Source organism: Hippoglossus hippoglossus, chromosome 2 (assembly GCF_009819705.1).
Source record: "Hippoglossus hippoglossus isolate fHipHip1 chromosome 2, fHipHip1.pri, whole genome shotgun sequence".
In the NCBI taxonomy this organism is placed as follows: domain Eukaryota; kingdom Metazoa; phylum Chordata; class Actinopteri; order Pleuronectiformes; family Pleuronectidae; genus Hippoglossus; species Hippoglossus hippoglossus.
Window position 1 is genome coordinate 5,476,024 of NC_047152.1, and position 10,186 is coordinate 5,486,209.

At 48.1% G+C, this 10,186-nt stretch overlaps 1 protein-coding gene across 1 annotated transcript; it reads right to left on the bottom strand.

Moving 5' to 3' along the window:
• Positions 1 to 5,033: 5,033 nt before the first annotated feature.
• Positions 5,034 to 9,139, bottom strand: LOC117777983 (zona pellucida sperm-binding protein 3-like). The gene is made up of 11 exons (XM_034613122.1): positions 8,736 to 9,139; positions 8,558 to 8,660; positions 8,072 to 8,190; positions 7,862 to 7,980; positions 7,677 to 7,780; positions 6,765 to 6,942; positions 6,487 to 6,604; positions 6,120 to 6,211; positions 5,785 to 5,879; positions 5,268 to 5,408; positions 5,034 to 5,188 (listed from the first exon to the last, which is right to left on the bottom strand). The coding sequence occupies exons 1-11, from the start codon at positions 9,081 to 9,083 to the stop codon at positions 5,061 to 5,063; spliced, it is 1,545 nt and encodes a 514-aa protein (XP_034469013.1). The 5' UTR covers positions 9,084 to 9,139; the 3' UTR covers positions 5,034 to 5,060.
• Positions 9,140 to 10,186: the final 1,047 nt, after the last annotated feature.

Consider the following 10,186-nt stretch of genomic DNA (forward strand, 5'->3'; position numbering starts at 1 on the left):
TGGCACATATATCTGGCAAACGGGTTTAGAGCCTGACGAGGTGGAAAATCCTGTTCTCTTTCTTCCCCTGCGTGGACATTTCTGCAACAGTGCGGATTTATCAGCCGCTGAAAGGTGTAGGCCCCGGCGCCCGGAGATAAGCAGGAAGGAGGGATCATGTATGGATGCTGTGGCGGGATACACGTGCGCACGTGGACGAAGGGAAACGACTCTCCGGGGATTGGAAAAACCGTGGAGGATGGAATCGGAGAGAAAAACAGGATTCCGTCTTCGTATGTGTGAGGCGAAGCCAAAATAGAGGTGCTGACAGCTTCCTCCATCCAGACCCGGTGGGAGCGCTTATCCAGTTTTGCTTTGTGAGATAAGAGCGGGGGGGATTTATTTATTCAGGGTTGATAGCTCCGGCGCACTTTGAATGATAAAGCCGGGTGTTTGTATGCGGCGTTCATCCACTTTGGGCACGCCAGTCAGGATTAAAGGTGGTGGGTCTGTAGGATGAGTGTGTGTACGTTAGGAGGAGTGTGTTTTCTAGGGGCCCCTTTGTCTGCGTCCTTGTTCTACGTCCGCACCTGAGAGCAAACATCATTCAGCACATTCCCATTAAAGCACATGAGAAACACCACGGAGTCCACATCAAACGCGAAGGCCAGAATATTTTCAATCCATTGTCTGTGGAGGAAGAAGAAAACCCACATCTGAGGCCTTTTGTTGTGGTTTATCCTCCTGGCGGTTGAAAGGAAGGTGTTGGGTTGTATTGTGCTGTTATTGCAGTCAGGAGCAGACATCTGTTCTGCAGAGAGTCACATCCGCGCTCACTTCCCTGGTGCAGATGCTTCCCGGCGTGGCGGTTTATTTGTCTCGTGTGGTGGGCGTTCGATGCCGCGCGGCGCTGTGGGCTCAGCTGGCGAGGAGGCCTCCGATAAACACTTGATTTGTTCGGTTTGGCTCGTGTGCGACACATCTACATATCGCTGAAAGGAATTTTGGAGCAACTTCAGTAGTTTAATCTTTCTTTCGCAATGTTACTTAACGTTGGCCTCACACCTCGATGATCTGATTCCACTTGTAGTCCAAATCGGGTTATTTGGACTTGGACTACAAATTCAAGCTGCTCATGAATGCAACTGCAAAAGCAACACAACGGAAACACAACCAGACAGGGTGTGTGTCTGTGTGTGTGTCAGACGCAGTAAAATAAAACAGACAGGCGTCCGTCACACAGGCAGGAAAGAGTATCGGTCTGGGCTTTGACCTTCAGTCTCTTCCTGTTGTAACAGACACTGGGGTGCGTCCCCAGAGGAGGGGAGAGGAAAAGCAGTGGCCTGACCCTCACAGCCATCCCTTCTCCCCCCCACACTGCACCCCCCCGCCTAAACATCCCTGATGGGGGGGCCCGTCACGCTCCCTCTGATCTCCACCGTTTTCCAGTTGATGCTATTGTGAGATTTGTTTTTTCATCCAGGTTCTGAGGCTCTCGTGGGGGCCACCTATGGAGCTGACACACACACACTAGACTGAGTAAAAGAAGAATAAACTGTGGCAAAAGTCACCAACTTGCCACTGCAGGTAGGGGGTGACCAATAATTAATTATAACAGTTTATTGACTTTATTCACATGTTTATCCTCATGATTTGAAGATATTATGATTATTGTATTGCAAAATTCATTAATAAAACTATTAAATTCCTATGTAATGCAAAAACAATGGAACACAACCGCTTGCATTTAAAAACTAGTCTCCACCAAGGCCCAAAAGTCTGCTTCAGTTCTTAATTCTTGATTGTCTAACATAAATATATATGAATATATTTAATACTGTTAAAGAACGAGGAAAATATCTGTGGCCCTGCCCTCTGATCTGGATCTGCACCAAAATTTAATGGATTCTTCCAGCAGATCCACAGGCAGCCATATTGGATCCCAGTAACATCCCAGCAATCCCAGTCACTCCTCAGTCTATTACCTCGCCCGCGTGGAGCCCCTCAGCAGCACAACTCCACTTCCTCCCTGTGAAGGACGCACGCGGCCTCCTCGATAAGATAAACAAACGTGGCCTCTTTTAACTTCACCAGCCGCACAATTCAAACCTCTATTTTGGAAGATAAGGTCATAAGGGAGGGGGGGGGGCACACCGCCCCCACCCCTGAAACCTCGGAGACACACACTCGTCCCTTTGTGCCCCGATAAAGGAGACCGGTGGATGCATGTAATCAGCATATTATTGATAGTCTTAATGAGAAAGGCTCTGAGTCACTGAAGCCATTAGCCAGGATAAAAGAGGCTTAATTGTTTTGTGCGCACGCGTGTGTGTGTGCGTGCACGTGTGTGTTACACCGTGCACGGGGCTAAGACCAGGCTAATTAAATCCATCGCCTCCGTTTGCAGCTTCTTACCTCTCTGTTAATTAAGAGGGTTAATTACGGGCCTGGACGCAGGTCGAGTGCGCGCCCGGATGTTGCTGTTGCATCTGTATCATGGCAACACAATGAGCGTGAGTGAGAGCGCCTGTGATATTTATTTGGATTCAAAGGAGGGGATATTTGGAGGCTGATGGTATCTGGAGTAAATGATAGAGCTGTCTGAGTGGAATTTCAAAGAGTCGGGGAAATAACACAGACTTCGACAATGGCCCCGTGTGTCTGTCTTTGTCAGAAAGAAGAATATAAAAAGCAGTTTTCTCATCCACATGTTGTGGTTTCTCGTCGAAGGCATCAACCACCGGGTCCGGCGTTAACCCCGACCTCCGTCATCACCGAGTGGACGAACGCAGCCGACCAGTGGCGTGGAACAACGTTCCCCAGCGCGCTCCATCTACGGCGGTAATGCTGTTAAGGCTGCCAGACATGAGAGGACTCTCCCTGCCCGCCCGCCCGCCACTGGACACACACCATTACTTTTGATGGTCTGTGTGCATGTGTGTGTGTGTGTAAGTTTGAGTGCCCTCGGGGGTCACACATTCCGTTGAGGACAAAAATGGCTGATTCAGGACTCGCTGCTCAACATGGGCTCCGTTAGACGTCTGCGGGCGGCGACCGTATCCAGTGTGATGATGATGATGATCCTCTGTGGCCAGAACGAGACTTTTACACCTTTTACTCTCCTTGTAAAGCTGCAGGCGAGTGTTGCACTGTATGTAAGAAAGAACACACTTGGGGAAATGTGGCTCGGTCCTTTTTAAAAATATATTTCAGGTCATTGTGCTGGTTTCACTGCCGGCGATTTAATGCTCTGATACAGTCTCACAGCTCTTATCAACCCTGGTTTCAACTGCAGGAGGAAACTAGAACTGTCGCCCTGGGGTCGTATGCCTTGGCAAAGCAGAGGTCAAAGGTCACCGTTTGACCTCTGATGTAATCAATTCATTCTTGGGACCAAGTGACAACTGGTCAAAAGTTCCCTGGAGGCAGATTTTGTGTTCAAGAGGCCAAAAAACATGATTTGCGAGGCCACTGTGACCTTGACCTTTGACCCCCCCTAAATCCTTAGTGACTCTTAGTGAACATGTGACAAATTTAAAAGGATTCTTGTTCATGAGACAATTAAAGGCCTTGACTACACAAATAGTTGTTTTTTTAGTTTACATCAGCGATCTGTCAAATACCAGAGAACGAAAGTGAACTCTGACCTTTAACCACCAAATTCTAATCAGTTGTTGAGATATCGCGTTCATAACATAACAGACGGACGGACAACCTGAAAACATAATGCCTCTGGCCACTGGAGGTCGCCAGGCTTAAGAAGTATATGAAACAGAAACAATAAATATTTGCACATGCACATAATAGTGACAAATCATTTTCCTCTGTTCCGTCTCCTCTCTATAGAAAGCACAATCTTCTCCTTTCCCAACATTTAACGATTTCTTTTCCAAGGAGAGACTGTGTGTGTGAGCGTTCGTCACCGTGCACGCGTGTCGCTGTCCTGTGTTCTGCCGGTGCATCATTAGGTTGTGGCTTTTTATGATCCTCTGGAGTCGTGGAGAGTGGGGAGGGGGGGCGTACAGCATCCCTCCGGTAGTAAACTAGCGCGGCCGTCAGCCCCCCCCACCCGCACAAGGGAACAAACACCCCATTAAAGCGAGGCCCCTCACATATTACTGTAATAAAAGGCCCCGCTCTCGCCTTTTTAATTATGTCTATTCGTCTTCCCGGGCTCGTGAGCAACAGTTCACGACGAGCCCCATTTCGCCGGCACTCTGCCGCAGAAGCCGAAGGGGGGGGGGGGGGCCGAGACTTCAAGGAGGGGCCCCGAGAACGGCCCGAAGCTAAAATATGACGGTCGTTACCGGGATGGTGCTTTATGTTTAACCTCGCAGCGTGGAGCCAGCGGCACCGCTTCTCTTTCCCCTTCTACCTCCTGAGGGTTTGCTTTGTTTTACATGTGGATTTATATAAAGACTGTAGTAGTAATGGCGAGAGCCGGACTTTAGCTGCGGGCTCCCGAAAAAAAAAAATTAACAGTACAAATCATCCGTGCATGAATTCAGCGTGGAGGACAACACTTTGGGTTGGGTCGGCTCGACACACACACTCGCCTCCCTTGTCAGGTTTGTGCACAATTCTTTCATAATTAATGTGAATATAAAAGCTGCCCCCTCATTCTCAATGTTAAATCATATTTAATATGTTTTTACCTCATGCATCAGCAAAATACCTAAAGAATGCTGCTAAATAGATAAATATACATTATATTGCCTGCAAGGTTGAACACCCTCTTTTTGTGATAACATGTTATTGCCATTTAAAATCAGGTAGAAATATCCAAACAGTGAAACCAAAGAGCATAACAATCATTAAAGAAGAAATAGGCCCTGAAGGGGAACGACACCCAAGAGATAAGCTGTTCAGGGGCTGCAGTCTACAGGTGGATCCTTCCCCGGCACAACCTTTCCCAGGATTCATTGCGCGTCAGTGAGGAGGCATTTTTCAAAAGAGGTAATGGAGACGTCCAACTCCTAATGTATCACGCTTCAAATCAACAATACAGATTAAATAAAGCTCTGCAAGAAACACAAATAAAAGACAAACTCGTGCTGGTAGCAAGGTTTTATTCTGTTGAATCAGGTACTGACATCGTATCCATTGAGCTTGTGTAGTTTGCTCACAGTGACGGCACCCATGAAAAATATCAGCACCACGGCCAGCGCCGCACCCAGTCCGCACAGCAGGGCTATCGACGGGGAGGAGGCTGAGCGAGGAGACGGACGTTATTGGTTCCAGCGCTTATTAAAAATGACAAAAGCCGGAGACTTTGCATATTTCCGTACCTGCCGGAGTAACTTCCTGCGTGTGGAGCATCTCTGGAGGAAGCTCGGACACCTCCGTCAGCTCCTCCTCCAGGACGGTCTCCTCCAGCAGGATGGGGCCCAGAGCGACCACCGCCTCCCACTGCAGCTCTGGAGGAAGACCTTCAGAAGAAGAGGAGGAGAGACAGAAAAATCCAGTGTGTGCATTAAGCCAGCTGAGTCAACCATTCACGACACGACTGATTGGGCGGACAATTAAAAGGGATTAGCGCAAAAATCAAATCCTCCAAAGACGCGTAAACGGCATGCGTGCCAAATGAAAGCAGGGAAGCTTGTCTAAACATGGGCGGAACCTCTGCTCCTCTATTTGTCTGCGGGTGATTATATTTTACTTGCAAGAAACCACTTGGGTTCTTTTCTAATTGGCGAGGTTGGGACCATTCAGATACGTAAAAGCTTTGGCATCAACCTCTGGGTTTGTCTCAACTCTTCAGGATTCAGCCGAGTGTAATGTTGTGTTGCTTCTGTAAAACCATACCAGCGTCTGCAACCAGGCCTCTTCTCCGTCTCTCCTCGCCGCAGCTGCTTTCACAGCAGCCACACACCTTGTTGTCTCCACCGGATGCCACCCATCTGTCGGGAGACAAACACAAAGATCTTTAGTTTGTGGTAGAATTAGGGACGAGAGCATTTAGACAAATCTGAATAATCTAAATGAGAAGAAATTAAAGGATAACTAACTGGATGACCAAAAGACAATCTGAGGGGAGCTGAAATTAAAACCCCACCTATTTTAATGTTGTTTATGTCGTGTTATTTATATAGGAGTTATCCTTTAACCAAATGATCCCAGATCCATTTGTGGGCACTAACCTGTTGGCCTCAGTGAGGAATGAACACGCTTTGTGCTGCGAGTCGACGGGAACAGAGACCGTCGTCGCTTTCAGATGACATGTGATGTAGAGCTGGGAAGATACACACTAAATACACACGGATTGCAACAATTGAAAACCCTGCACAGGCTGCATATTTTACCTAAAAATATTTGAAAATCTATTTCCTTCCTGAAATATCTACACGTAACAGAACGAAAAAGGTTGAAGAAACACATCGACTGCTGTAAAACACACATTTCCTCAGTTACCAGATGTAAAAGAAAATCTGCCTGAAGAGTCAAACGTCTGACAACATGATCCACGGTCGGTCGTATAAAAACACTCCTCGGACGAGCTGCACTCACCGAGCCGTTGTGATTTTGCTTGAACCTGAAGGCTTTGAGCAGAAAGTGAAGCTTATCCTCCCGGCTTCTTTGCATGAAGTAAGACTTGGCTCCTGTCAGCTTAGCATCAGTCAGACACCTTATAAGGCAAAAATATTCACAAACACCAGCCACTCATTCCCAAACACTCTTACAGGTACAGAAAGATATGCGACTGTTTTTCCAAACATAAATCTCAATTATCACGACAAGCCGGCTATTTTAGGAAACTGTAAACTCGTTTCTGGCCGGCGTCTCACCCGTGGTTGCTGATGAAGGGGTAACTGGGTTTGGAGGAGGGATCGGGCTCCGCCGTGGCCACGCAGCTGTCCACGAAGACCCTCAGGGGAGCGTGGTGACCCTGCAGGACGGCCGCCTCGATGTGCATGACGTCGCTCAGGAAGAAACCGCTGGACGGCCTCTGCGACTGCCAGTCCGCTAATCGAATACAGAAGAGGGGGGGAAATATAAGTGGAAAAGTAATGCTGGGTCCTTCAATCGGATTAGATGAAACTCAAATGATGCCCGTGGGGGAGAGAGGGTCAGAGCAGCAGCAGGAGGACAGGTACTGGAACAATAAAAGGAAAGTACTTTGATAACATGATGATTAACCTCGATAAGAAACACAGATGAGGCTCTGCGCCTGCAAAACCTCATTTAAAACTTCCATAATTCCCTTCATAACTTCATACAGGCCATGTAAATATCACCATAAGTAAAGTCTAAAGGGTTCTGTTAGACCGACATCTTCATATTAGGAAACGTAATCAGCTCTTTTTTCGATTGCATTGTCATCCCTGGAGCCTACAAGGCACGAAATGTAATACTACATCCACACAGGAGTTTCACAGACGCTGAAACTGGTCTCGTTTGAGTTTGAAAAGTCTAGGGCTCTGTTTTCACCCCGCCCCCCCCCTTCCGGGAGAAAACAACTGGCAGGAGCTGTTATTCGAACTCTTACTCAGGCGTGTGGACAGAGATTGTTTCAGTTTGAAAACACTGCACGCTAAAGTTTCACTCCTGTTTATCAAGTCACTGCTCAGCGTCACGCCGACGTCTCCAAAGACCCCGAGTGATTGCAATTAACACCCTTCGCTGGAGAAATTAGTCAAACCGCCTGCCGCAAATTAAAGTCAGTGTGTCGGAGTTGGTTTCCTCCCTCCTGTCCCCACCTGTCATGAGACGCAGGGAGAAGTGGTGCCGCTGCTCGGCGAGCACGTCGGAGGCGAACTGCGTCCAGGCGGGCCTCATGGCATTGCTGCTCACGTAATGTCTCCTGTGAGGAAGAAGATGCATCTCACTCACAAAAGCAAAGGCAGGAGGAGGAAGAGGAGGGAGGTAAAGAATGAGGCTTTACCTTAGATAGTGGCAGTCAATTCCCACCTCAGCAGGGCTGGTCTTCAGGGTGAAGGTGTCGCCTATGGGTGTTGGAGAGTAGATGAGGGAGAAGGAGTAGACGAGGGCTCCTTCAGTCATCTGAGAGAGAGCAGAGAACAGTTACAGCCACATCGTACACACAGGAGGGGAACGGGGGGGGGGGGGGGGGGGGGGGTAGAGAGCCGTACACCTTCAACGTGCTGCCGCAGCCCTGCAATTCCGCGTGGAACCACAGGACGTGGTCGTCAGTGTCGACTCCGGCGCAGCCTCCTAATGTCAGATCACTCGCTCGGATCACCTGACCGTTTCCTATGAGAACAAAGAGGGGGGGAAAAAGCATGGCTTAAATCGAGACCATTACCTGAGGCCCCAGTCAATAACACTCAGCAAGTGGGGGTTCAGCTACAGGACAAATAAAAAAAGGTTGCTTAATGTATCGCCGTGAAGTCAGCGTTCGAGTACCAAGAATTCTCGGATTGGAGGAATAAGAGGAAACACAGTATCGACCGCTCCAGTCAATAGTCTGTGCCATTTGCAGTAATAAGCACAGTGTCCCATCTTCACCATTTTCCAACCCAGGCCTCTGACCTGGCCCTCCCCTTTTTTTCAAACATCAGAGCAGGAGGCAGAGAATAAAAAAACATGTGATCAATTCAAACTGTCCGCCATTACCCACCCAGGAAGTTCTTCTTGACCTCCACGCTGACCTCTCTTTCCCCGCAGCGCACCGCCACGCTCTCAGCAGCCACGGGCACCCGCTGCTCCGCCTTCTTCGGCACCTACGAAACCGTTCACTCGTTTACACTGAGCCCATTTTTCGGCGTGGAGTAAAGTAAATGTGTAGAAATGTGTACTTTTGATTCCTGCTTGGGACGTGGGTTCAGATCTGGGCCTTTAAAAGGCAGTTTGAACAACTCTGGGGCCTTTTGCTGCTCTGGGGCCTGCGTCTGCGCCATGAGAGGCCCAGCAGGTTTCTGCTTCCTGAGCTGGTAGCTCCTGAGCCGGTACGTGAGGGGCTCGCTCCCCGTCCGGTTGGGCCGGTGATCCATCGTCTGCAGGGAACTCGCTGCCACTTGTGGGATTTGGCTCATGGAGTGCGTCTTGTTGGTGCTGACGCTGAGCCGACTGCACGAGGCCACGCCGAGGTTTCCACATGAGAAGAGAAGCACAAACCCCAGCAACACAGCTTCTCCGGGCCCCATCACAACTCGGGAGAAGTGGGAGAAGTGCTGCTTCTGTCTTTTGACTGAAGGAGTGAACTGGCACCTGGCTGAGGCCCCGCCCACAGCTAATGACTCAATTGGACTCCAGCCTGAGGGAATCCATCTTTGAAACTTTCCTCACTTCCTTTCTCACTAAACACAACTGAAGATGAGACGTTGAATGTTTGATTATAAAAGTATTTAACTCAGTAGAGTCTAGGAAAAAAATTACATTCAAGTAATTTGATCTAAACATTAAAAAAAATAAGAAAAAAGTAGAAAATGATCGCGGATTATAATAAAAAGTAGTTTATTAAATAAAGAAAACTGAATTAAAACAGGAGGTTGAAACAAAACCAAACAGCCATCAGATAAAAAAGGTCAAATTAGGAGAAGGCTCTGGTACAAAGATGTGTTAGAAAATTACTGGGCCTTTTATAAAAAACTAAATACAATCTATCTAAGACAAAGTTGGATTTGTCCTTTTTATGCGTCTTGTTGAAAATAAGAAAAAATAAAGTCTAAGCTTTAAATTCTTGTGGAGATCCAAGAGTTTAACAAATATAATCTCTGTGGGAGCGAATTTTTAAAAAGTACATAAAAATGATGCATAACATATCTGGAATATCTACATTTGAGGTCATAGAGCAGCCATAAATCTTGGCTGTGTTACCCCACAGCATCGTTCACTGTACCTTCAGGGCCAGAACAGGCCCATTTGGACAGTGTCACACAGTCTCGAGCACTTTTTTCTACATGTAGTCGAGTTTCATGAGGCAAAATGAGGAGATTAAGAGGTTAAACAGGCCTCACGCACTCCTGAGTGCCGTCATGACTGAAGGCCTCAGCACAGCCAGATTTATGGAACGAGAACACAGTGCATTTTGATTGACATGCGTGCTGGCAGAGGTTCAAGACCCCCCCGCTTCCTGTCCGTGGTGACTTTTGTGAAGCGTCGCAGGAGATGTCCATAAATCGCAGTTTTACGAGCAGCTCTGCCGAACCCTGCAGACCTGTCCACCTTGACATTGAAGACCGAGTGGCTTTGCAAACCCCCCCCTCCCCCCCCGAGGGTGTTGATGGATTCGCCTCATGAGGGCAGT

Bases quoted from the DNA above. Each gene is read 5' to 3' on its own strand.
- LOC117777983 (XM_034613122.1), bottom strand. From the start codon at position 9,083: ATGGGGCCCGGAGAAGCTGTGTTGCTGGGGTTTGTGCTTCTCTTCTCA. The intron at 6,212-6,486 runs GTGAGTGCAGCT...GTATCTTCCCAG, and splicing joins AGCAAAATCACAACGGCTCG to CTCTACATCACATGTCATCT. The intron at 5,409-5,784 runs GTATGGTTTTAC...CTTCTTCTGAAG, and splicing joins AGGCCTGGTTGCAGACGCTG to GTCTTCCTCCAGAGCTGCAG.